General features: G+C 42.4%; 1 protein-coding gene across 4 annotated transcripts; it reads left to right on the plus strand.

Moving 5' to 3' along the window:
* Positions 1-45: 45 nt before the first annotated feature.
* MARVELD2 (MARVEL domain containing 2) lies at positions 46-24,213 on the plus strand. 4 transcript variants are annotated; one of them, XM_081518435.1, is made up of 7 exons: positions 46-199; positions 4,732-5,895; positions 7,038-7,073; positions 14,664-14,812; positions 18,328-18,499; positions 21,489-21,539; positions 22,138-24,213. In XM_081518435.1, exons 2-7 carry the CDS (start codon positions 4,747-4,749, stop codon positions 22,258-22,260), a joined length of 1,680 nt encoding a protein of 559 aa, XP_081374561.1. In that variant the 5' UTR covers positions 46-199; positions 4,732-4,746; the 3' UTR covers positions 22,261-24,213. The 4 variants fall into 4 exon arrangements, with proteins under 4 accessions (XP_081374561.1, XP_081374560.1, XP_081374562.1 ...); XM_081518434.1 differs by having other exon boundaries at positions 121-344; XM_081518436.1 differs by lacking the exon at positions 46-199 and adding an exon at positions 229-351.
* Positions 24,214-27,441: the final 3,228 nt, after the last annotated feature.

Consider the following 27,441-nt stretch of genomic DNA (forward strand, 5'->3'; position numbering starts at 1 on the left):
CCAGCGGAGCCTGATCCGAAGCTATTGCTGTGAGGTGTGGTTGGGGCGGGTAGGGGACACCGACCAGCCCAGGCCCCAGGCGGGAGTCCGGGCCTGACAAAGCCGGGCGGGGCGAAGCTCGGCCCGGCCCCTCCCCAGGAGCCCGATCTGGGTTTCGGAGCCGCGGGCGGCGAGGGCGCTTCGGCAGGTGACCGCTCAGGTGAGCTGGGCCCAAGGGGTGGGGCCGGCGGACCCCAGGCAGGTGCGCGGTGGGGAGGGGCGCTTCGGCCCCTCGGAGCGTCCCGGACGCGCGCGCTTGCCGCGCAGCCCGCCACTACCTTCGGCCGAGGCCGGCCGCCGGCGCGGTAAGGGGTGCGGGCCCCGGGGAGAGTTAGGGCCTGGGAAGCGGGAGGGCCCCTCGGCCAGCCAGGTTTCAGGCGGCGGACACAGGTGCCGGGCGAGACGCGCCCCACCCCCGGCCGGGAAGCCGCGGTGCTTCCGGGCGCAGGGTTATCCCGACCCGGACTGGTCCGGCCCAACTTAGTTCCGGCCGCTTTGGGGCGGAATCTTGAAAGACCGAGAGTAGTGCCTTTTCACTCCGACGCGGAGACGCGTACCTGGGGGTGCAGGGCTGAAGACCGAACGAGATAGGTGGGGCGGGGGGCGGAGCGACGAGCCGCGGCCCGGGCAGAGACCCCGACAAGGATGCTTGCTGTTCCCGGGCACCCGCTCGAGGCTCCAGTTAAAAGCGCAGTTCCCTTTCCACTGAAAACCAGTAGTGTGTAAAATCTGCCCGTGTCTGGGGCCCAGCGTAACTTTAAAAGCCAGCTCAGTGGTGATTCTGTGGTGTAAAGGTGACCAACTGGATTTCTGTAACACTTTCCTGGGGAGGACCGTTTCTTCTCATCACCGCTATGGTGTGTGCCAACCGAAAGAAATCAGGGCCGGAATGAAGTCAGGGCCCGGGGGCTTGAACAAAACAAAGACTCGCTCTGCCTCAGCGTGCTGATTCTAACTGGATGCTCTATGAGACCCTGAAAGATGCTAGGGGTATCCAGATATTGAAATGTAAAAAGACAACTGACTGGACCCTTCTAAAACCACAAAATTTGCTATTACACATTTCTTCAAATTTGGAATTTTGACCTTTTAAGGTGATCTAAGGTTTCCCTTGTAGCTCAGTAAAGAATATGGCAGCATTGCAGGAGATCCGGGTTCGATTCCTGGGTCGGTAAGATCCCCTGGAGAAAGAAGTGGCAACCCACTTCAGTATTCTTGCCTGGAGAATCCCAGGAACAGAGGAGCCTGGCAGGCTACAGTCCATGTGGTCACAAGAGTCGGACACGACTTAGCGACTAAACCAAACCACCACCAAGGTGATCTAATTCAAATAAGCTACTTTTCACAAGTCTTTCTGTCTTTCAGTCGCTAAGTCACCGTCGCTCTCTTTGCAACCCCGTGTATGTAGCCTTGCCTGTCCTTCACCATCTCCCTTAGTTTGCTGAAACTCACGTCCATTGAGTCGGTGATGCCATCAGAAGTGAGCATAAATTAGATCCATTATAGTGAAGCCCATTTTTGCCAAACTGGTATCCCTTAAATGCCTGTATAGCAAACATATTGAAGGATATGTAAAACTTGTTAAAGTTATTTGTTGTGCTTTTGCCTCTACTTTCTTTAGGAAAATGTATTTCAAGAATTATACTAGTACCACACATTCTTAGAATTTAAGTACTTTTAGACAACAAATAAAGAGATAAAAGACCAAAAAAATACTGCTAATTGCTATCATTTATGTAATTTATTTTCTATACTAAATTTTTTCTCCTACTTTTCACTGGGCACCATGTTGGGACTCACAGTTAATTTAAAACTGGAGTGCCCCATTAGAAAACCCCAGAATTTAGACCTCTCCAGCTCCACTCAATACCCAGGTGATTGTCTTTAGTCTGTGGTAGTGTATACCCTTCTGTGGGCAGCCTTGTTAGCTGCCTGAACTTTTAACAGGTATCTTAGACTGTCTTTATGCTGCTTCTCCAAAGACTAAGCTGGAGCGGTAGAGAAATGTTGTAGATAAAATGATCTGATGTCTGGGATTTGCTTTAATCTATTGACAGAAGGAATAAGGGGGAAGGTATAGATGAAACAGTATTGATAAGTTGATAATTATTGAAGGTTGCTAATGGGCACATGCTGCTGCTGCTAAGTCGCTTCAGTCGCGTCCGACTCTGTGCGACCCCATAGACGGCAGCCCACCAGGCTCCACCGTCCCTGGGATTCTCCAGGCAAGAATACTGGAATGGGCACATAAGGGCTCGTAATACTATTCTTTCCACTTTTTATTGTGTTTGGAAGTTTCTTTATTAAAAATTTTAATCCCCTGTACAGAGAGTTTGACCTCTTCTTGCTATCTTTGTTGCTACCACCATGGCCCTTTGGAGTACAGTTGACCCTTGAACAACACAGCTTTGAACTGTAAGGGTCCATTGAGATACTTTTTTTTTCCCCCAATAAATATGTATACAGTACTGAGGGTTTGCAGTTGGTTGAATCCCTGGATTTGGAATCACAACTACACCTTACCAACTCCTGTATTGGTCAAGGGTCAACTGTATTTCAGTGACCTCCTAGCCAGGAGGTCTCTCCTAGCCTAGAGACCTCCTAGCCTCTCCCTCTTTTCACCCTTTTCTCCTGGAATGTACTATTAACACAGCATCCAGAGTGATCCTGTTTAAAAAAATAATAACATCATGTCAGACCTCTACTGAAAATTTTCCAGTGGCTTCTCATCTCACTCCCAATAGAAGCCTAGAAGCCTAAATCCTTGCTAATGATTTTTATCCTAAGAATTCAGACAGCCTCAATTCTACTACTCACCCTCTCATGCTGCTGCTGCCTCCATGCCTCAACAGTGCCAGGCACTCCCACTTTAAGGCTTTTATGCAAGCTGTTCCAGCTGCCCGAAACACTTCCCCTGATACCTGCCTGGCATCTTCTCTCATCTCCTTCGTTTCTATATTCAGATGTCTTGTTCTCTGTGAAGAATTCCCTGGCCACTCCATTTAAAATTATAGCATCCTATCCACACTGCATTTCTTACCCTCTTTCCTAACTTCGTTCGTTGGCATCTATTTCACTTGCCTTATCTATCATCTGTCATCCCTGCTCCCCACTCCCAGAATTTAAGCTGCATGAAGGCAAGGATTTCTATCAACTTTTTTCACTGATACATCTTCAGCAAACCTGGTGCGTGACCGGTACTTGGTAAATAATTGTTTGAGTGATAGATCTCTGTTTGACAAAGTAAAAACAAAACCTTAGGAATTTCTAAACTGTTCAACATCATAAAGGTAGGATTACCAGCTTTAATTTTGAGACCTTTACAGTGCCAAGTACAATACCATGTGCCCAGTGAGTCTTCAATAAATATTCATGAGCAGTTTGAGGGAGAAAAGCATTGTACTTTAAACGTAGTAGTTATAATAGCAAATAGTTTCCTTTTTGCACATGTGTCTAGGTCATTGATTTCTTGAAGGAAATCATTGTTTGATAAAAAGTATATTTTCAATTTTTCAGATGGATTAAATACTCTCTAAGATAGCTTTTTGGGCTTCCCTTGTGGCTCAGCTGGTAAAGAATCTGCCTGCAATGTGGGAGACCTGGGTTTGATCCCTGGGTTGGGAAGATGCCCTGCGAAGGGAAAGGCTACCTACTCCAGTATTCTGGCCTAGAGAATTCCATGGACTGTATAGTCCATGGGGTCGCAAAGAGTCAGACACCACCTTCTAAAAAGATTTTTTATTTATTTATGGCTACAGTGGGTCTTTGTTGCTACACACAGGCTTTCTCTAGTTGCGGTGAACAGGGGCTACTCTCTAGTTAACGGTGTGTGACTTATCTTGTTGCAGAGCTCGGGCTCTAGGCGCTTGGGCTCAGTAGTTGTGGTCACAGGCTTAGTAGCCCCGAGGCAGATGGAATCTTCACAGACCAGGGATTGAACGCATGTCCCCTGCACTGGCATGCAAATTCTTAATCACTGGACCACCAGGCAAGTCTTCTGAGATACTTTATGAGTCTTTCCATGGCTACAGCAAATCACCTTTAAATAATTGCTCTGGCAAGAGTGATATCCATGGCCATTGCTGTGGTTCTGAGAAGTCAATTTTCTAGTATCAAGCATTATCCCTTTAGAGTGGAAGAAGTGACTCCCAAAACATGACTTCCCAAGTTTGGAAGGAAAGGGGCTCTCCACTCTGTGTGTTTACCAGACTGCTTCTCATGGGCTGTTCCAAAACAGACTTGAGTTAATGAAAGTGAAGAGTATTTGCTGACCCATCAAATTTTGGTATGCTCAAACTCTTAAATATGTTTATTTAGATATTTGAGGAAAGGACTCTGCTTGGAATGTGTTAGCACCCTGTATTAAAATTTAGACTCATTTTTGGTTTTTTACATTTTGTTGTTTATAGGGCTCGTAGGTAAATTTGACTTATAAATGTTGTAATCCAGAACTAAGGTTTAAGATTTTAATTGCCCTTAAAATCTCATAGACTGATTCTGTATCCCTGGCTAACATAATTGTTACACATGTTTAAAATGTACATACTTGCATTGTCATTTTCTATATCATAATGATTAGATATGATCGTATTGGTTTCCTGAAGATGATCATTTGCTACTAGGTGAATAAAACCAGCATCATTGAAGGGATACATAGCTAAGCATAAGTGATAACTTTAATCCTGACCCCAGGTGTGAACATCACAAATGTCGTCCAGTGACAGAAGATCCAGGAATCGGGACAGACACTATGATGAGATCCCAAGGGACTCAGACTATCAAGATGGCACCGTAAGAACCTTCCAGACTCTTCGAGACAGTGAGCTGGCCGTGAGCGCTGATCCATTGCCACCACCCCCTCTCCCATTACAGCCACCCTTCGGCCCAGAATTCTACTCAAGTGACACAGAGGAACCAGCCATAGCGCCGGATCTCAAGCCTGTAAGACGCTTTGTCCCTGAGTCCTGGAAGAACTTCTTCAGAGGGAAGAAAAAGGACCCGGAATGGGATAAGCCGGTGTCAGACATCAGATACATCTCCGATGGAGTGGAGTGTTCACCTCCAGCCTCGCCCACAAGATCAAACCATCGTTCACCCCCCAACTCCTGCAAAGATCCTCACGGCGGGTCAGAAGGCAGCTGGCATTCCCAGAAAGAGACTGAGGCCGTGTTTCCTCACGATCCCTATGGATCCCTAGGCCGACACACACACACAGCCCGAACCTACAGTGAGAAGGTAGAGGAGTATCACCTTAGGTATTCCTACATGAAGTCGTGGGCAGGCCTGCTGCGGATCCTGGGGGTGGCCGAGCTGCTGCTGGGGGCCGGCGTTTTCGCTTGTGTCACAGCGTACATTCACAAGGACAGCGAGTGGTATAATATGTTTGGATATTCACAGCCCTATGGCATAGGAGGCGTGGGTGGCCTGGGCAGTACCTATGGGGGCTATTACTACAGTGGCCCCAAAACCGCTTTTGTCCTTGTGGTTGCTGGCTTGGCTTGGGTCACCACCATCATCATCCTGGTGCTTGGCATGTCCATGTATTATCGGACCATTCTTTTGGACTCAAATTGGTGGCCCCTCACTGAATTTGGAATCAATGTCTCCTTGTTCATTTTGTACATGGCCGCAGCCATAGTCTATGTGAATGATACCAACCGAGGGGGGCTCTGCTACTACCCGTTATTTAACACGCCAGTGAACGCAGGATTCTGCCGGGTGGAAGGAGGACAGATAGCAGCCATGATCTTCCTCTTTGTCACCATGATTGTTTATCTCATTGGTGCTTTGGTTTGCCTAAAGTTGTGGAGGCACGAGGCGGCTCGGAGACACAGAGAATACATGGAACAACAGGAGGTAAGGGATTTCACCATCTTTATTCTTTCCTTCTGCTGCTAACTCCCTCCTTAAATACCTATAGTTCTCAAAACAAAGCTGCCATTGTTTTTAATGGTCTAAAGTTCCAAAGGCCTCACTCAGTATCTGACATGCTCTGACCAGATAACCCACTCTGGCGTGTCACTGTTGTGTAACGTTGCAAGTAGACCCCAGATGTGTAATGTAATATATAGTTCGTTGGTTGCACTATTGTCTGTCCAATACGTAAGAGAAGACACAGCTACTGAATTTCTATAAAGACGAATAATAACATATTCAGTGAAGTAAATGTCCCATCGTTAAGTTTGAGAACAAACTTGATTCCTTAGTATGGTGAGACTTAATAAAAAGCGTAATTGTTCAGTTGCAAGAGAAAAGTGCTCGTTTAAATCTGTAATGAAATCTGAAACCCACTTTTCTTGGAGTTTACAAATTTATCTCAGTATTGTAAGCATATTTTTAAGTTTTACATCTGTGTATGCAAAGTACAGAATTTTAAATTCTAATCAGTGTGAAATCAGATAGTGAAACACATCCTTATTATTTTGTGTAATTTAATAATAATGGAGTTCTTAATATCACTTCAAATTCTACATTATTATGGCTGTCATTCATATAATTCTTTTATTTCTTTTCCTTTTCTCAATAGAAGCTTGTTTTTATAAGACTTTGCGTAATGGTTGATTAAACTTGAATCACTTCTGATGCTTGTTTGTGTGTTGCTGTAACTTCCTAAATGTTAAGACATACTGGTGTGTAGCTTTTTTCTTTTAATTATAAAATTAATAATGTAACCATCCCAAACTCTTTACTTGTGTGAGGTAGTGGGAATCAAGAATAAATAAAATCTCTGGGTAGTTCAAGGCAACTCCATAATCATCGTCACCATCTCCTTATTGCCAGCTCTGCACTCTGCTCCTGATTGACAGGGAGTCACAGTTATTCCTCCTCCTCTGGTTCTCCACTGGTCCATCAAAATGTGGCCAAAAGAGTTGGAAATCCATCTGTAGAGAATCAGTATCTATAAAATTGAAATTGGGCTATAAATGCAAAGGGACGAAACTATTTGCTCAGTAGCTTCACACACCTCTAAAAAGTCATTTTAACTCTTTCTGTTCCAGATAAGTGAGCCATCATTGCCATCGAAAAGGAAAATGGTAAGAACAAAGTCCCCATCATATTTTATCTCTAGATTTGTCAATTTTCTCTCTTGTCTGTTTGTAGATCATCTGTCTGTAAAAGTGTATCTATTGCATTAAGTTTGTAATAGTACTTTTTAGCTTTTTTCTAATACCAAGAGGGCCAAATCAGACAAGGCTATTTGTATTATCTTTTAATTTTGTTAGATGAAAGCTTCTGCAAGTGAACATAGTTGTTTCTTATTATATATTTAATTTTTTTTTAATGAAGGCGATTCTTCCCAATTTTCTTCAGTGTCTTAGGTTCTCCACTCTTTCCTATTCTTGTCATGTTGCTTTCAGATGCCAAATTTGTCGTGTTGGGAAAGAAATCCCTATTCCACAATTTACTAACTGTGATAATCGACAAGGTACTTACCTTCCCAGGCCTTGGTTTCTTCATCTGTAAAATTGAGATACTAATAATTTCTACCTCACAAGTTTGCTTGAGAGGATTAACTGAGATGCTGTTATTATAATTATTTGTATATATAGAATAATTTAATATATTTTAATCATAATTTTACCTCATTGAAAAGTTCTTTTTTAAGATATTGGGCATTATTTCTTTTCCTTTTTTGGGGGGGTGCCACATGGGATGGGGGATTTTAGTTCCTGGACCAGAAATCGAACCCGTGCCCCCTATAGTGGAAGCATGGAGTCCCGATCATTGGACCACTAGGAAAGTCCCTGGACATTATTTCTAAGCAAGAAGTTAAGAATCCACCCTTTGGATTTGCTTGTTTCTTTAAAAAGGAATTATATTCCCTTGATTCAGAATGCGAAAGGATCTCTCACAAAGTCTCTCATCCCAGTATGTTGGCTTCCCAGTTCTCCCGTGGAGGCAACCAGTGTTACCAGTATCCTGTGTTTCCTTTCAGAAGAGTGTTAGATAGATATCTATCTGCTTTATTCCTCCTTATACACAAACGGTAGCATACCGTACTTACTGTTATATCCCTTATTTTTTTCGCTTAACAATGTATTTCTAAGATTTTTCCTTATTAATACATAGAAAACTTCTGCATTCTTGGCTTATAACTATGGAGTATTGCATTTTATGGTTAAACTGTAATTCATTTAGTCATATATTAACATGTAAGTTGTTTCCAACCTCTCACTATTAAAAACAGTGCTACAGTGAATAACCTTATACATACGACTACATCCTTGTACATACTTCCTTTCATATATGTACAAGTACACTGAAATTCTGAGAAGCGAGTTTCTGGATCAAAAGGCATGTACATTTTTGTTTTGACTGCCAGATTGCCCAGTAGAAGGTCTACCAATTTCTATCCCCAACAGCACTACAGGCTTCCTCACACCCTCGCCACAGTGTTAGGAAATTTGTTAACATCTGTCAACCTGGTAGGTGAAAAACACCACTAATGTAGTTGTAATTTGCATTTCTCTTATCAGGAGTGAGGTTTTTCATATGTTATGTTTGCATTTTCTTCCCTATTAGCTGTCTGTTCATATCTTGTCCAGTTTTTTTTCTTTATTGGGTTGCTAATTTCTTCAAGTTCTTTCTTTTTAAGTGTGCTCATTTTGAAAATACCTTTGATGAAGTTCTTTTTCACTTTGTTCTCAATTGTGTTGTAACACACAAATATTAATACTATTTGAAAACATTTTGTTCATGCTGAAATAAGGACTTTATTAAGTGGATGAGCAACAGCCTGTCTCAGTAATCATGATTAAAACATTGGTGTCATCATTAATTCATTCACTGAACAAACACGTGACAGGTTGTGGGCCAGTGATATGGATATAACAAGGAACATTATCTGCATTTCCCAGGGGCTTACAAATCTAGTGAAAAACACAGACAAAAGATTAGTAGAGTGATTGTGTATGAGTGTGAGAGCAAGCAAGCAAGAAGTACAAAACTAAACTAAATAACTCACAGATTTGTGTTTCTATATCATCTCCTCGGGAAGTCAATTTATGGATGATAGTGTCTCAAATTCAACATTATTCATTGATCAAAGCGTCTTTGAGGATCTGTAATTAGCCATGGTTTTTAAAGGGTCAGTTGTGTTAAATGATTGACACATATATGAAGTCATCCGAATTACAACTGAGCCTTGCTGTGGTTTTCTTGGATATCCATAAGTCTTTAGAAACCAAGGGATATCTGACCAGTCCTGACTGACCACGCATGGGGATAAGTGAGACTGGTTTTAATACTAATAGCTGATCTATAGAATATTGAAGAGTTTCTCTCTCACAGGACAGTGTGGACCTAATATTACAAACCTCTACAGTTTAAACACTGTTTATAGAAGTAGAGCAATACTGCTTTGTGTGTGTGTATATGTGGCATTTTGATTGTTTTTTAATTGTACTTTGTTTTAACTTCTTGATTCCCTTGTGTTTTAATTCATTTTAAATGTTCATTTATTTATTCAACATTAATTGCATCAGGATATACATTTCAGTTAGTCTTGTGACTAACTCAGTGACTAACAATCAGAGTAAGCTAAATGGATCATCAGTTTTCTACAGAAAGAAGTTCTAAGTCCTTAAGTGTTGAGCAGATTTCTAAACTAGAAAAGTCAAAATCTAACCTGGAGAAATTCCCTGGTGGTCCAGTGGCTAAGACTCTGCATTCCCAATGCAGGGGGTCTGGGTTCAACCCCTGGTCAGGGAACTAGATCCCACATGTTGCAACTAAGATCTGATGCAGCCAAATAAATAAATAAATACTTAAAAAAAAATCTAATCTGGGCATGATGAACTATGGACAGAGGTTCGTGACATTGTACAGGAGACAGGGATCAAGAAAATCCCCATGGAAAAGAAATGCAAAAAAGCAAAATGGCTGTCTGAGGAGGCCTTACAGATAGCTTGGAAGAGAAGAGAAGCAAAAAGCAAAGGAGAAAAGGAAAGATATTCCCATCTGAATGCAGAGTTCCAGAGAATAGCAAGGAGAGATAAGAAAGCCTTCCTCAGCGATCAGTGCAAAGAACTAGAGGAAAACAACAGATTGGGAAAGACTAGAGATCTCTTCAAGAAAATTAGAGATACCAAAGGAACATTTCATGCAAAGATAGGCTCGATAAAGGACAGAAATGGTATGGACCTAACAGAAGCAGAAGATATTAAGAAGAGGTGGCAAGAATACACAGAAGAACTGTACAAAAAAGATCTTCCCAACCCAGATAATCACGATGGTGTGATCGCTCACCTAGAGCCAGACATCCTGGAATGTGAAGTCAAGTGGGCCTTAGAAAGCATCACTAAGAACAAAGCTAGTGGAGGTGATGGAATTCCAGTTGAGCTATTTCAAATCTTCAAAGGTGGTGCTGTGAAAGTGCTGCACTCGATATGCTAGCAAATTTGGAAAACTCAGCATTGGCCACAGGACTGGAAGAGGTCAGCCTTCGTTCCAATCCCAAAGAAAGGCAATGCCAAAGAATGCTCAAACTACCGCACAATTGCACTCATCTCACATGCTAGTAATGCTCAAAATTCTCCAAGCCAGGCTTCAGCAATATGTGAACTGCGAACTTCCAGATGTTCAAGCTGGTTTTAGAAAAGGCAGAGGAACCAGAGATCAAATTGCCAATATCCACTGGATCATCGAAAAAGCAAGAGAGTTCCAGAAAAACATCTATTTCTGCTTTATTGACTATGCCAAAGCCTTTGACTGTGTGGATCACAATAAACTGTGGAAAATTCTGAAAGAGTTGGGAATACCAGACCATCTGACCTGTCTCTTGAGAAACCTGTATGCAGGTCAGGAAGCAACAGTTAGAACTGGACATGGAACAACAGACTGGTTCCAAATAGGAAAAGGAGTACGTCAAGGCTGTATATTGTCACCCTGCTTATTTAACTTATATGCAGAGTACATCATGAGAAACGCTGGGCTGGAAGAAACACAAGCTGGAATCAAGATTGCCGGGAGAAATATCAATAACCTCAGATATGCAGATGACACCACCCTTATGGCAGAAAGTGAAGAAGACCTAAAGAGCCTCTTGATGAAAGTGAAAGAGGAGAATGAAAAAGCTGACTTAAAGCTCAACATTCAGAAAACTAAGATCGTGGCGTCTGGTCCCATCACTTCATGGGAAATAAATGGGGAAACAGTGGAAACAGTGTCAGACTTTATTTTTTTGGGCTCCAAAATCACTGCTGATGGTGATTGCAGCCATGAAATTAAAAGACGCTTACTCCTTGGAAGGAAGGTTATGGCCAACCTAGATAGCATATTTAAAAGCAGAGACATTACTTTGCCAACAAAAGTCCGTCTAGTCAAGGCTATGGTTTTTCCAGTGGTCATGTATGGATGTAAGAGTTGGACAGTGAAGAAAGCTGAGCACCGAAGAATTGATGCTTTTGAACTGTGGTGTTGGAGAAGACTCTTGAGAGTCCCTTGGACTGCAATGAGATCTAATCAATCCATCCTAAAAGAGATCAATCCTGGATGTTCATTGGAAGGACTGATGTTGAAGCTGAAACTCAAATACTTTGGGCACCTCATGCGAAGGATTGATTCATTGGAAAAGACCCTAATGCTGGGTAGGATTGGGGGCGGGAGGAGAAGGGGACAACAGAGGATGAGATGGTTGGATGGCATCACCAACTCGATGGACATGGGTTTGGGTAGACTCCGGGAGTTGGTGATGGACAGAGAGGCCTGGCGTGCTGCAATTCATGGGGTCGCAAAGAGTTGGACACGACTGAGCGACTGAACTGAACTGAATCTGGGCATAAAAAGTAATAGTGTGAGTTTAGGACTGGGGTCTGTGCATCATAACATCAAATACATTTATAGGGAGGGACAGTCATAAATTGAACAAAAGCACCCTGAAACACATGTCTGACTCTCCCATTTCTCACTTGACAATGTATTCATCCAGCTCATTTTTTATTTGAAAAGCTTAATAATTATATCCATAATATTACTTACCCCATGGCTTAATTGCTTTCTCTTGCCTCACAGCAAAGCTTTTCTGTGACAATACTAGTTTTTGCTAGATGCAGAGAAAGGTCATGAAATCTGGAGCCATGTGTTTGTAATTTGGAGTACTGTTTGAGAGTAGGGTATCCCAGGGCTGGAGCCCAGCTGACTTCCTTCCTGTGAAAGCCTGAAGAGGTTTTCATTTTTGTGTCATGTCTAGTTCTAGATTTTTTTCCCCAGGAGATTTTCTGAACTGATGATCAGTGTGGTTCACCCAAAAAGAGTGAAAGAAAATGTTAAGAGAATAAAAACAGGGGAAAAAAACAGTAAAGCAGGTGAAATAGTCTGTGTGGAAATATTCTGACTTCTTAGAACTCCTTTTTATATTGAAAGGTGAATCTTGAAATTAGGGACGGGCAAGTAAGGAAAATGAATAGCTTCGGCTTAAAAAAACTTGGTGACTGCAGCCATGAAATTAAAAGACACTTGCTTCTTGGAAGAAAAGCTACAACCAACCTAGACAGCATATTAAAAAGCAGAGACATTACTTTGCCAACAAAGGTCTGTCTGGTCAAAGCTATGGTTTTTCCAGTAGTCATGTATGGATATGAGAGTTGGACTATAAAGGAAGCTGAGTGCCGAAGAATTGATGCTTTTGAACTGTAGTGTTGGAGAAGACCCTTGAGAGTCTGTTGGGCTGCAGGGAGATCCAACCAGTCAATCCTAAAGGAAATCAGTCGTGAATATTCACTGGAAGGACTGATGCTGAAGCTGAAACTCCAATACTTTGGCCACCTGATGCGAAGAGCTGACTCACTGGAAAAGACCCTGTTGCTGGGAAAGATTGAAGGTGGGAGGAGGAGGGGACGACAGCGGATGAGATGGTTGGATGGCATCACTGACTCAATGGACGTGAGTTTGAGTAAGCTCCGGGAGTTGGTGATGCACAGGGAGGCCTGGCGTGCTGCAGTCCATGGGGTCGCAAAGAGTCGGACACGACTGAGCGACTGAACTGACTGACTGACTGGCGGGGGAACCTCACATGGACTCTCCTGTCCATTGTGACTCCTGGGTAGAATCCGTGATTCTGGCCATGCAGTCTGAGCCTGCTCCAGGGCTGATGGCCAAGGAGGTCAGTGTGCTCCCTGGACGCTTCTCAGGCAGCTGTGGGGGAAACAGGTGGTTAAATAGTTAGAAGCTAAAAAGGGATGCCGTGAAATGGAAATTCACTTACTTAAGCCAAAAAATTTCCCCTGATTTTAATACCATGTTGGATCTTCAAGATTAAACATTAAAGAATTCAATAGGATGAAGAAGTGGCATTCTGACCAGCAAGGAACAAAGCGGAATAGATGCTAATCTCAGAATATGTTTCCTAAAATAGTCTTGTTTGATCTCGTTTCCTCTGGGTTTTCTGCTCTCCACTCGTGTTCCTGCTGTTTGGGGCCTGTGGCTGGGCATCATTTCTGCGGAGGAGCCCTGGTTCCCCTTCCGCGTAGCCTAGGTGCAGGCTTCCCCTCTCAGTAGCCCTGCCCCAGGGCGAGTCAGCAGCCTCCACGTCTAATCTGGGCTTATCCATGGGCTGCACTATTTGGTGAGTTAACAGTTGGAGGTTTTTAGAGTGAGCTGTTGTTAAGTGAGACCTCAAAGGCAGCCTCTGAGAGATAGAGAAATCAGGAAACAAAGGATTTTCAAAGCTGCCTAACCAGGTAAAGAGCAAGGTTTTAAATTCCCATTTTATATTTTGTTTTCAATAGACTAGGGTCCCTCCCCAGCCACTCTCAATTAGTCCATGGAGTTTTATTCAGCAAGCACGGACTGAAGACCCAAGGGAGGAGTGGCGGCAGCTTTCTTCTCTGTCACGGAAAGCAGGATGCCTTTGCCCACCTCCGCCCATCACAGCCTCATTTTTAGTGTGCTACTTGGGCTTCCCTGGTGGCTCAATGATTAAAGAATATGCCCACAATGTGGGAGAACTGGGTTCGATCCCTGGATTGGGAAGATCCCCTGGAGTAGGAAATAGCAACCCACTCCAGTGTTATTGCCTGGAGAATCCCCATGGACAGAGGAGCCTGGTGGATTGTGGGGTCGCAAAGAGTTGGACACGGCTGAGCAACTAAGCACAGCACAGCAACCAGAACTTCAGGAACTTGAGGATTGAGTGATATACATTTAAGTAAACCGATTTCCTCCTATTATTCATTTAAAGAGGCAAAAAGTCAAAAAGTGCTGTTTTTGAGGGGTTTTGGGGCTTTTTTCCCTTGGCTGTGCCATGCAACTCACAGGACCCCGGCTTTCAGCAGTGAGAGCGCAGTCTTAACTGAGAAAGGGCTGGGTTTTCATCGTTGCTTTCCACTTCATAGCTGTGAGACCTTGAATTCACTGAATCTCTCTGAACCTTACTCCTTTATTTGTAATGTAGAAACCCCTCTCCTGGAACCCACCAGCCTCTCCAGCTTGCTTGGTATTCTGGGCACTGCCCAGTGGGGCCCCCAAACACTCTATTCCTTTTTTTTTTTTTTTTTAATGAGACTAGAATTTTTTAAAATTATTATTTATTGATTTTTGACTGTGCTGGGTCTTTATTCTTCTAAGAATAAAGTTGAGATTTTTTTGCTTTTGTTTATAAATAAATCCTCTTTTTCTAACCGTAGTGTGACATGGTCACCAGTTGTGAGAGACAGAGAGACCAAGAAGTTAATTTTAAAGAACTGAGAGCAACAAAAATGAAACCTGAACTTCTGAGGGGACATATTCCCCCGGGCCACATCCCAAAACCGATCGTGATGCCAGACTACGTGGCGTGAGTATATACTTCTCTTCAAGGTAGAGATAGCGAGGTTCCATTTGGAATTTCATTTCTCTCTTCATCTCCAAGTTAATACTCTGTTCAAATAATTCTCCCAATTATTTGAACAGTTGTTTGTTTCCTGAGAGGTAGTGTATTGAATTGAAGGTACAGTATGGTTGAAGGTACAGTATGGTCATTGAAGAATAAGGTAATAAGCTGATTTCCTGTTCCTCTTGTTTTAATGAAAACGTTATCACTTTGATTTTCTTTTCCAGTTTTGAAATATAATTGACCTGCAGCACTGTTTTTGTCTAGCGTGTACTGTGTAATGAAATCATGAACTCACATGCATCATAAAATGATTATCACAGTAGGTTTAGTGAACATCCATCATCTCATATAGATACAAAATTAAAGAAATGGAAAAACTTTTTTTCTTGTGATGAGAACTCTTAGGATTTACTCTTTTGATATTTTCATATATAACATACAGCAGTGTTAGTTGTGTTTTATCACATTATACATTGCATCTCTAATACTTATTTATCTCATAACTGAAAGTTTGTAGGTCTTGATGACCTTCATCCAATTTTCTCTCCCTCAGCTTCCTCTTCCCCTACCCCCACCTCTGGTAACCACAAATCTGATCCCTTTTTCTGTGAGTTTGTTTTTGAAGCATAATTGACCTACAACAGTATGTTAGTTCCTATTGCACAACATAATGATACAATATTTCTATAGTTTTCAAAATCATCCCCAGGATAAGTCTGTTATCATCTGTCACCATACAAAGATACTACATAGTTATTGACTGTATTCCCCACACAGGACATGTCATACCTATGACTCATTTATTTTGCAGCTAAAAATTTTTACCTGTTAATCTCCTTTACCGATTTCTTTGTTTCTCCCACCTCTCTCCTCTCTGGCAACCACTGCTTATAGGTGACATAGACGGTTTTATGGCTTTTGTCTTTTAACCTTCCTACTAGCTTTGTACAGGGCTGGTTTACTACCTTTACTGTATATTTGCCTTTACCAATAAGATTTTTCTTTTTTTAATTTTCAGGTTTCTAATTGTGGCCTTTTCTACTTAAAGAAGTTCTTTTAATATTTCTTATAAGGCTAGTTTGGTGGTATTAAATCTTATCTTTTGCTTGTCTGTAAAATTTTTTGTTTGTTTGTTTGTTTTTTGTTTTTGTCTGTAAAATTTTTGATCTCTCCATCATATCTGAATGAAAGCCTTACCAGGTAGAATATTTCTTGGTTGTAGATGTTTCCATATCATCACTTTGAATGTATTCTATCACTCCTTCCTGGCCTGCAGAGTTTCTACTGAAATGTCATGTGATAGCCTTATGCCAGTTCCCTTGTGATAAATTGTTGCTTTTTCTTTGTTGCCTAGGCTAGGGAAGCTTTTAGCTATATGTCTCTAAATATTTTCTCTGCCCCTTTCTCTGTTTGTTCTCCTTCTGGGACCCCTATAATGTGAATGTTAGTATTCATGATGTTGCCCCAGAGGTCTCCTAAACCATTCTCACATGTTTTGGTTAAATCTTTTTTCTTTTTTCCGTTCAAGTGAGTGATTTCCATTGCTCTGTCTTCCAGTTTGCTGATCTGTTGCTATGTATCATCTTATCTACTATTGATTCCTTTTTGGTAGAGTTTTCATGTCAGTTATCGTATTCTTCAGCTGTGCTTGGTGTACTTTTTATTTTTTCACTCTTTGTTTAAAACTGCTAACTTCTCACCCTGTTCATCCATTCTTCTCCTGAGTTCTTTGAACAACTTTATGAGTATAATCAGGTAGTTTGCTTATTTCCACTTTACTTGGTTTTCTGGCGTTTTATCTTATTTATCAAGTTTTATCTTGTTTCTTCATTAGAATATAATTTCCTGTAGCTTAAGTTTGCCTAATTTGCTGTTTTTATTTCTGTGTATTTGGTTGGTTGGTTTAGTTTCTTGACCTTGAAGTGGTGGCTTTTTGTATAACATGTCCTGTGTGTCCCCGCAGCGCACTCCCTTCTAGTCACCAGAGTGACATGCTCTAACCATAACCTCTACGTAGGCTACAGGGGTCCTTCTGTTATGGCAGGCTGACTACCGTGGATGGTCTGATAGGCGTGGCTGCCTCCTAGTCCTGTTGCCAGGCCCTGCCTCGTGTGGAGGTTGTTGGCCGGAGCTGGGTCATAAGGTTGATGCCTGTGAAGTCCTGGGGGGTCCTGGGGCTAGTGTTGCTCCACAGATGGGCAGAGCTGGTTTCCAGGGTTGGTGGTTGCAGGCCTTGGGAGCCCAGAGCTAGGGTCAGCCTGCTTGAGTGAGGCCAGTTCCTGACATGGCTGGCTGTGGGGTCCAGGGTGTCTCAGAGCTGGTGTCTGGTCCCAGGGCAGCTGGCTTAGGGGCCCAAAGTGTCTCAGAGCTGAGGTTGGTCTTCTCGTGCTGGTGGGTATGCCAGGGTCTGGCCAGGGGAAAGGTGGGGGGGGGGGGATAGTCCTGTGACTTCAGCCTGCTGATGAGAAAGCTGGGGCCCAAGGGATCCCAAGGGTAGTGCCAGTTGGCTGGTGGGGTGGCACCAGGTCCTGGGATCCTGGAGTTGGTGTGTGCCCACTAGTAGGTGGGGCCAGGTGCTGGGGCTAGTGCTGGCCCACAGGTAGGCAGAGCTGGGTCCTGGGGTCTCTGGCTACAGGGTCTAGGGGTCCCAGAGCTGGTGTTGGTCTTCTGATGGACGGGGCCACCTGGCCCCCTAGTGAGTGGTACTGTGACCCCACGTGGCCCCCTAGTGAGTGGTACTGTGACCCCATCTGGCTGGCTGCTGGGCCTGAGGCATCCCAGTACCGGTGCTCACAGGCTGGTGGGCAGGGCCTGGTCCCTGTGCCAGTAAGCCAGAGGGAGGGTTACAGAATGGCGCTCAGCAGCACCAGTGTCTGTGTGGTAGAACGAGCCCCACAGAATAGCTGCTGTCAGTGACTGTGTCCTCAGGGTGAGTTCCAGTTGCCTCTTGCCTCTCTGGGAGGCTCTCCAGGATCCACGGTGGGTCTGACGCAGACGTCTTTCAAATTACTGCTTCTGCTCTGGATCCCTGAGCGTGTGAGATTTTCTGTGCGTCTTTTAAGGGTAGAGACTATTTGCCACAGCCCTCAGAGTCTCCCGAAAGTAAGACTTGCTGACCTTCAACACCAAATATTCTGGGGCCTTGTCTTCCTAGTGCAGAGGTGCCCAGTGTGGGGCTCAGACACCTCACTCCTTGAGCAGACCTTCTGCAGTTGTAGTTGTCCTCCCATTTGTGGGTTGCCCATCCAGGGGTATGGGTCTTGACTTTACTGTATCTCTGCCCTCCTACCCATCTTGTTGTGGTTGCTTCTTTAGTAAACATCTTTAGTTGTAGAAGATATCTTCTGCTAGTCTTCTGGTCTTTCTCATCAATAGTTGCTCTATAAATAGTTGTAATTTTGCTGTGGCCATGGAAGAAGGTGAGTTCTCCACCATCTTGGCCACACTTCAACTTTGGTTTATTTTTTTTTCCTCAGGAAATACCCTATGATTCAGACAGGTGATGAGCGAGAACGCTATAAAGCTGTGTTCCAGGACCAGTTTGCAGAGTACAAAGAGCTCTCCGCAGAAGTTCAGGCCGTCCTGAGGAAGTTTGATGAGCTGGATGCCGTGATGAGCAGGTTGCCACATCATTCAGAAAACCAGCAGGTGAGGGCCTGCAGTGTTGGGAAGGAGTTCCGATAGAGGAAGGATGAATTCTGACTTTGTCCGAAATGTAGAGAAGCCATAACCATATACCACTGCTGTCTGGGGAAGTCACTTGAGATCTTCAGGGTAACAATTCAAATATATCATGTAATGTCTTTTGCTTTTAATTATTAAACAGTATTTTATTTTCCTACTTCAGTAAAATATAAATTTGCCTAAGGTACATACTGAGTCAATTAGGGTCCCAGAGGAGACAGACAGCACACTCCAACTAAGAGAGTTGAGGAGGGTTTATTCACAAACGGTGGACTGAGTGGAGAGGAGCCGCCCATGGCCATGCATTCTCCAGGGTCAGTCACAGCTGAGCAGTTAGCACCCCAGGCCCAGAGAGCACAGCGGGTGAGGATGGAACGTGGGTCTGAGGCTGCACATGAGGGCTGCCGGGCTCGCGCTTCAGACCGATGACCGTGGCTGTGGCAGAAAGGAAAACGAGGGTGGAGATGGCAGTCATAGGAGACTTATACTTTTTCTCTAATGTTCTGTCTTTTTCACATTTTAATATCTGGGAAATTAGGATGCCCTCATAATCAATGGCATTTTTTTATGTGACATGCCTTTCTTTCATTGAAATATAATTCACATGACATAAATCCATTGCTTTTAAGTGTCAGTTCAGTGGTTTTGTTTTTTGTTTGTTTGTTTGTTTGGGGTTTTTGTAGGGTGTTTTGGCTATGCCATACAACCTGTGAGATCCCAGTTTCCCTGACCAGGGATTGAACCCACTCCCTCAGCAGTGAAAGCTCAGAGTCCTAACCACTGGACTGTCAGGAAGCTCCCTGGTTGGCTTTAATATATTCACAAAGTTGTATAACCATTACCACTCTAATTCCAGAACATTTTTATCAACCCCCCCAAAAAAATAACCCATATCCCTTAGTACTAATTCCCCATTTCCCCTCTCTCCAACCACTGACGACTACTAATGCTTTCTGTCTGTATGAATTTGCTTATTTTGAACACTTCATGTAAATGCAGTAATATAATGTGTGTGCTTGCTCTGGCCCTCAGTCGTGTCCAACTCTTTGCAACACCATGGACTGTAGCCCACCAGGCTCCTCTGTCCACAGAATTTTTCAGGCAAGTTTGCTGAAGTGGGTTGCCATTTCCTCCTCCAAGGGCTCTTCCCAACCCAGGGATCAAATGCACATCTCCTGCATTGGCAGATTCTTTACCACTGCGGCACCTGGGAATTGGCCTCTAATGTCTGGCTTCTTTTGATTAGCCTCATGTTTTCAAGGTTCATCAATGTTGTGTCAGAAATCAATATTTCATTATTTTTTGTGGTGGAATAATAATATTCCTTTATATGAATATAGCACATTTTCTTTATCCATTTATCAGACAGTGGACAGTGGATGGTTTCCATGTTTTGGCTATTATAAATAATGCTGCTATGCACATTTGTGTGTGAAGGAATATTTATCCTTTATGAAGAGAATATATTAATCTATCACTTGTGTCATTGAAATTTTTAAAACTCATACAGCATTTTTTAATAAATGTCAAACGTATGTATATAGAGTATATATCCATATTATATGGGGCTTCCCTGGTAGCGCTAGTGGTAAAGAACCCGCCTGCCAATGGAGGAGACATAAGAGTCACAGCTTCCACCCCTGGGTCAGGAAGATCCCCTGGAGAAGGGCATGGCAACTCACTCCAGTATTCTTGCCTGGAGAATCCCATGGACAGAAGAGCCTGGAGGACTACAGTCCATAGGTTTGCAAAGAGTTGGACACAACTGAAGCAATTTAGCACACACATATATATTTTATATGTAGATATGCATATTCTCCTCCTGAGACCTCTGCTAGTTGGGCATCTTTGTTTTGACCAGACTTTTACACATACATTTAAATGAGTTATAATGATGAGCTCTCCAAGCCAAACGTGTAGAGTAGTGACATTTTCCCAGTCTTGGAGAGATGGAAGGGTGTTGGCTAAGAGACACCTGTACCAGGAATCAGGAGGAATGCAGCACATAAGGCAGGTCCAGGATCAGTTAGTACCATTTGGTGAACAGGCAAGGGCCACAGTTCCAAGAAGGGTGACCGAGTTTAGATGAGGAAGGGAGGAGCAGGCGCCAAGCATCTAGATCAATGCAGGTGGGGAATAGCAGGCTGGTTGACAGACAGATGTCGAGAAACCCGCCCATCTTGTATAGTCTTGAAGCCCAGGCCCAGTGGTCTCGGGTTTGTAGGCTTTGTATGAGTGGACAGGGCTCAGGCATGTGGGTCTGCAGTTGGCGGGATGGGAGGGTCCTGATTACAGCAGGCACAGAGAGACTGAGTCCTCCAATGGTAATCCCACAGAGTAATGACAATAGTCATGTCCTCTGGTTTTTACCATGGCTTGGCAAGTAAGTAGCCAAAGGACAGGGCCGCAGTTAGTCTCCATGTCTCCTCCAGGCCTTATCCAAAGTGGAGATGTTAATTGTATCACAGAAGTGAACTTCTGGGCCACAGGATGAACTTTGCATGGGCAGGAATCTGCCAGCCAGGCTTATTCATCTCCCAGTGTATACTCAGTACTCAGTGCCCACTGTACTATTAAGACGTTCTTTTTTTTTCCCCTCGCTGTGCTGGATCTTGGTTGTTGCATGCGGGCTTTCTCTAGTTCCAGCGAGCGGGGGGTTACTCTCTAGGTGGGATGCACAGGCTTCTCATTTCGGTGGCTTCTCTTGTTGCAGAGCACGGGCTCTAGGGCACCTGGGCTTCAGTAGTTACAGCACTCAGGCTCAGTAGTTGCAGCACACGGGCTTAGTTGCTCTTTGCGGCATGTGGGATCTTCCCAGACCAGGGATCGAACCCATGTCCCCCTGCCTTGGTAGGCAGATTCTTAACCACTGGACCACCAGGGAAGTCCTCTTGAGATAGGATCTGAGTAACTGCAAGTATTTTCATTCACATATACAATATATTATTTTTAGGAACACGAGAGAATTTCAAGAATCCACGAAGAGTTTAAGAAAAAAAAGAATGTGAGTAAAACCATTTCCTTCTTATGGGGTATCCTTATCCAGGTACAGTAGTGATGACTGACAGACTTCAGATTGTTGTAGCTAATGGAGTTCCTTTTTTGTGTTTCTTAAGATGCTACTTGTTAGGAACCGTGGATGACTGCTGGCTGCCCTTTGTTTTCCTCTCTGTCCTGCATACATTCTGCTATGTCCTGCTTTAGGAACCCAGGGAAATGAGCCCCCATAGAGAGCTCTTCACCCACACTTCATTCACAAAGATTTAAGTTCTTTTACAGGTTTCTAATTCCATCCCTAACTTAATTGCACAAATCAGTAGAGGCTGGGGAGTGCTTTTATTAATCCATGATTTAATCTTTAATGTATTCTAAACTACTCAAGGGCGCATCAGCTCTCTACTTCTGACTCAATTTTGCTGTGAACCAAAAGCTGTTCTAAAAAATAAAATCTACAGAAGTACATGTAGAGAACTTCCTATTATTCTTGTTGGGCAGATTTTGAAATCTGCTATGAAAGGCCATTTTCTGGCTGATATTGTATGTTTCTATGGTTTTCACTGAAGAAGCCAGCGGCTGAGATAACCGCTATGTTTCTTTTCCAGGATCCTACATTTCTAGAAAAAAAAGAACGCTGTGATTATCTGAAGAATAAACTTTCTCACATAAAGCAAAGGATTCAAGAATATGATAAAGTAATGAATTGGGATGTACAGGATTATTCTTAAAACTTATTTGAAACCACTTTTTTATATCATGCTTAGTATTTATTTACTATCTTTTTTTATGCTGGTATCTGTGATAGAGAAGCAAGTGCCTCATGAATAGGCTTCTGGTTGGTTTAGCTGGTATGTCACCTTAAGACAGTTTGCGATTGCATTTCAGACATTTCAAAACAAATTCAGATTTACTAAGGGCCTTTACTGAGAGTGGAAGAAATTCTGGATTCATCTGTGTACAAATGATATTTATGTTGTTAAAATTGATTCAGATATTGTGTCCTTGTGGTGTGACAATCGAGTGAAGTCATCAGTCCTGGTGCTGCTCCTTCCTTTCTTACTTAGGCCGGTTCCTGGGACTTTTTAGGACAAATGTCTCATGCTAGCCAAAGATGTCATTTCTTCTCTTGAAAGGGGTTTGAATCCGAGATCAACATTTTCAAGCCTTATGACCGCGGGCAAGTTGCTTAACCTGCCTGTGTCCGTTTCCTCGTCTGTACAATGGGGCAAATTATAGTACCTACCTCACAGGGTTGTTATGAGGATTAAACGAGTTAATGTTTGTAAGCACTTAGAGAACGCTGTGAGCACTGCATTAGTGTGTGTGAAATACAGACGTGCCTGTGGAGTGAATAATCGACCTAGAATAAGTCTCAAAGAAAGGACCTTAATGAGCAAGTCCAGCCAGCTAACCCAAGGCCATGGCCTGTAAATAACTCTTACACACGTTGCCTTAAATGGATGCTTCCCTGTGGTCCTGTGCCCACTGGGGTCCAATGCAACCTTATCTTTCTTTGATCAGCATCACTGTGTACACCCTTTCATGTTCCCACAGCCCAGCCATTCCTCTGAACCTCAAGTAGAAAGACCGAGCGTTTATTGTTTCTATTTCTGTCCTGCTTAGATGTCCATCCTAAGGCCCCGTGATGTCACATCTTACTTAGAATCTCCCTCCGCTTTATTGGAATGCTTCATCATCCCAAGAATTAGCTTGACTTTAAGGCTTTATTCATGAGAAATGTTTTATTTTTGTTAATGTGAACAAGAGACTGCCTTAAAAATGTTTTTTAAAAAATCACTGTTATTGGATCCTATTCTGCAGCATCTATCTTGTAGATAATTTACCAGGTGTGGAAGTACAAGTGAAATTGTTAGTCACTCAGTCGTGTCCGACTCTCTGTGACCCCATGGACTGTAGCCCACCAGGCTCTTCTGTCCATGGAATTCTCCAGGCAAGAATACTGGAATGGGTTGCCATTTCCTTCTCCTGGTGAAAAGAAAGTAAGGAAGTAGTAGGAAGTAAGTGAGAAGTAATAACACACAAAAGCAATGCTTTGGAAAGATAAAATTAAGGAGCAGCAAAAATGTTTAGAAAAAAGGAGACCAGGTTGGGAGAATGTAGCAAATCAGAAATATAATCTTTGCTTCATATAGCTGCCATTCAAATAATACTCGAGGAATTTTCTAAGGTGATAAGACCAAAGAAAAGCATGTGGAAAAACAAAGGCTTACAAAGTATTGGTTACCAAAGAAGCTTTCTAGTTCTTCTTTGTCAGTGAAATCTCATTTAGTGTATATTGTTAGTATTTTCAGTCCTCAGTTCTCAGACAATGCTTAGGGTGCTGTGAGTCTTAAGAGGTGATGCTGAGGGAAGTGTGAGGACCCCTCTGAAACCCACCTTGTGAACTAGAACAGCTTCTCTTTCTGTTTTATATACTGGGGTCCCATGTTAACATTTCACTTAAGAAAAACACCCATGCTTAAAAAAGATGAAATAATACCACTTTGATAAACTATAAAGAGTTAGATTAATACTGAAATGAAGTGTCAAGGAAATTTAACTTTGTGAAACTATATTTTACTATAATTGTAAATGCTAATCTTTGAAAACCCATGTTGTAATGTTGATTTTTGCAGTTTTTATGTAAATACGTAGGTTTATTAAAATTTCAGTTACCTGTTGTTTTGTGTGTGCCCTTTATTGCTTACTTTGCTAGCATTCCTGAGTTGACTGGGCATGTTCTTGAAAATATTTTCCATTATCAGAAAATAGACTGGAAAGTCATTGAAAGCTTGTAGGTCATAATGCTCAGGTGACCATTTACTCCTCCCCCACTACTTGCAGGAATTCAAAGTCAAGGCCCGCTGTTGGTTTCCTTAGGCTGCCCGCTTTAACCAAGTACCACAAACTTAAAGCAACAGAAGTGTGTCTCACAGTTCTGCAGGCTAGAAGTTGCAGTCAAGGTGTCAGCATGACCGAGCTCCCCTGAAGCCGGCAGGGGACTCCTTCCAGCTTCTGGTGCTTTGGGCTGGCTGTCCTCGGCCTTCCTGCACTGTGCACTTACCCCTCAATCCTGTCCTCACACGTCCTTCCCCCTGTGCCTCTGTCTACGCACGGCCGTCATGCTGCATCAGGGACCCACACTCTCTAGTGTCGCTTCATCTTAACAACTTATACCTGCAAAGACCCTGTGTCCAAATACTGTCACATTCTGAGGTCCCAGAGATTAGGACAGCAACCTGTCCTTTTTGGAGGGGACGCAGTTCAACACATAACAGCCGCCTGGAACAAGTGTGAAATTCAGAAAAAGAGTTCCCTGTACATTTTTTATTTTAGCTGACTTTTGACATGTATTCTATTCTGAAACAGTATGAAAACATATCAGTATATCTAAAGTTTGGAAGGAGAAAAGTATATATCCTTCACTCATTCATTTGCCAGTTATATGCCAGGTGCCTTCATTGGCCAGATGTTCTAGTACTGAAGAGTCGGTCGTCAGTAGAACAGGCGGAGACCCTGTCTTAACAGGAGATACAAACGAGAAGACAAAGCGTTGGTGATGAAGTACGCGTTCTTCTTATGTGCGTTTCTAGAAATGGTCTGCATAGCCTGATACTGAGATGCCCCGATGTTTAGAAGATAGACAATGTAGGGAAAAAATATAGTTTTTTCTGACTCGTATTTTTTTAAATTAAAAAATGTTAAAGGAAAAAAAAGCACTAATAGATACAAAAGCTTAGAAAATGGAAGTCCTACCACACTGGTAATATATACTGTTCAGAATATATACTTCTAGTCTTTTTCTAATACATATAAACATTTTAAGTGGTCTCTTTTAATACCATAAGTCTGTTTTTAAAGAAGTGAATCTGGGAGGCTGCAGACAAAGCGTTGGTGATGAAGTACGCGTTCTTCTTATGTGCGTTTCTAGAAATGGTCTGCATAGCCTGATACTGAGATGCCCCGATGTTTAAAAGATAGACAATGTAGGGAAAAAATATAGTTTTTTCTGACTCGTATTTTTTTTAATTAAAAAATGTTAAAGGAAAAAAAAACACTAATAGATACAAAAGCTTAGAAAATGGAAGTCCTACCACACTGGTAATATATACTGTTCAGAATATATTCTTCTAGTATTTTTCTAATACATATAAACATTTTAAGTGGTCTCCTTTAATACCATAAGTCTGTTTTTAAAGAAGTGAATCTGGGAGGCTGCACCAGTGTGTGGTAAAGCAGCTCTCCTATGTTAGAGAAGATATCCTGAGTCAGAAGGAAGGTAAGAAGAGCCCAGGAGAAGGGGAAGGTGGACTTCGAGCTGGCAGGAACCAAGACTCCATTATTCCCTGTGTGATCTTAACAAATGAACCTGAGCATTAGCTTCCTTATCTGTGATGGGATAATATTACTACCTGATGATACTGTTATCAAAATTAAATGAAACAATGTTAGTAAAATTTCAAAAAGATTCTTGTTCAATTAGTGGTGGCTAGATACTCAAACTGTACTTTTCATGGAGTTAGATAATGAGCTGTCTGCTTTAAACATAGAGTATCAAAAATGACTATTTAATAATGATAAAAGGTATTTCCAGAAAGTATAGGTAATGTGTTAACTGTAGAAAATTTAGAAAATGATAATAAGCTTATGCACTTCCTCCCAAGCTCACACAAAATTGCCCATAATTTTGATCCCCAAGGATAGTCACTGTTTACATTTGAGATCATATCCTTCCATTCTCTTCTTACACGAGTGTATGTATAAGCATGTAAAGAAAGAATTGTGGTATATACAAAACAACTTTATTACAAATAGTATGCTGTGTTTTGCATTTTACTTAAAACATGTAACTTTTCTGAACTTAGAGTTTTTATGTTTTCTGTTTCATTTTAATGCAATGCAGTTATCATTGTTTCTAAGTGATTAATGTTCATATTGTATGGTGGGAAAATAAAGAATGGGAGTTAGTTCTAGGTTCAAGCTGCATGGTCTCAGGCAAGTCTCTAAACTCTGAGCACTGGAATTAGATGAGACAAAAGTACCTGAAATAATTTTGTAAACCATAAATCTCTGTGAAAATGCTTAATTTATTTCTGTATATTTTTTGTTCTGATAATGTTATCAATAAGAACTTTTCATTGGTGGTCTGCAGTGCATGCGTGCTCAGTCGTGTCAGACTCCACAATCTCATGGACTGTATAGCCCACTAGATTCCTCTGTCCGTGGTATTCTCCAGGCAAGAATACTCGAGTGGGTTGCCATTTCCTTCTTCAGGGGATCTTCCCAGCCCAGGAATCGAACCCGCGTCTCCTGCACCTCCTGCATTGGCAGGAGCCACCTTGGGAAGCCTGATAAACATATTTATTATATAACCAGGACTTCTTCGGAGGTCTATATATTCTGCTACAGCCAGAATGTCCTTCACATATACAGAGAACATTTCCATTTCAACTGATTGACTCTGAAACCACAGTGCATGCCGAGTAGGCAAAAAGCAGGGAGTTGGGGAGGCATTTTCCAATTAATAGAGTACTGATTTGGCACCTTCCTTTTTTATTTATAAAGAGGGGAAAAGGGCCCTCAGACATGAGAAGCTCATCACCCTACCTCCGGATATGTATTTAAAGACAATTCTGTTTGCCTTGTGATTTGTTTAACGGATAACTCTACCATTTAATTGCTTTGGAGAAACTAAAGTTATTATAAGATGTTAGACCCATAAAAGGCATTTATCAAGACAGTTTGAATTGTAAGTAGTGTACAAGATTTCACTTTTTACATAAAGCACAGTTTTGTTCTACCAGTTCATACAGTAAATATTCATAATCATTATTTATGGGGCAGTTTTGGTAGGATTTAACTGTCAATGTTCTTAGTTATAAGTGACAGAAAACAAAGCTGGCTGGTTG

The sequence above is a fragment of the Giraffa tippelskirchi genome, chromosome 8, assembly GCF_054371585.1.
Source record: "Giraffa tippelskirchi isolate mGirTip1 chromosome 8, T2T-mGirTip1v1.2.pri, whole genome shotgun sequence".
In the NCBI taxonomy this organism is placed as follows: domain Eukaryota; kingdom Metazoa; phylum Chordata; class Mammalia; order Artiodactyla; family Giraffidae; genus Giraffa; species Giraffa tippelskirchi.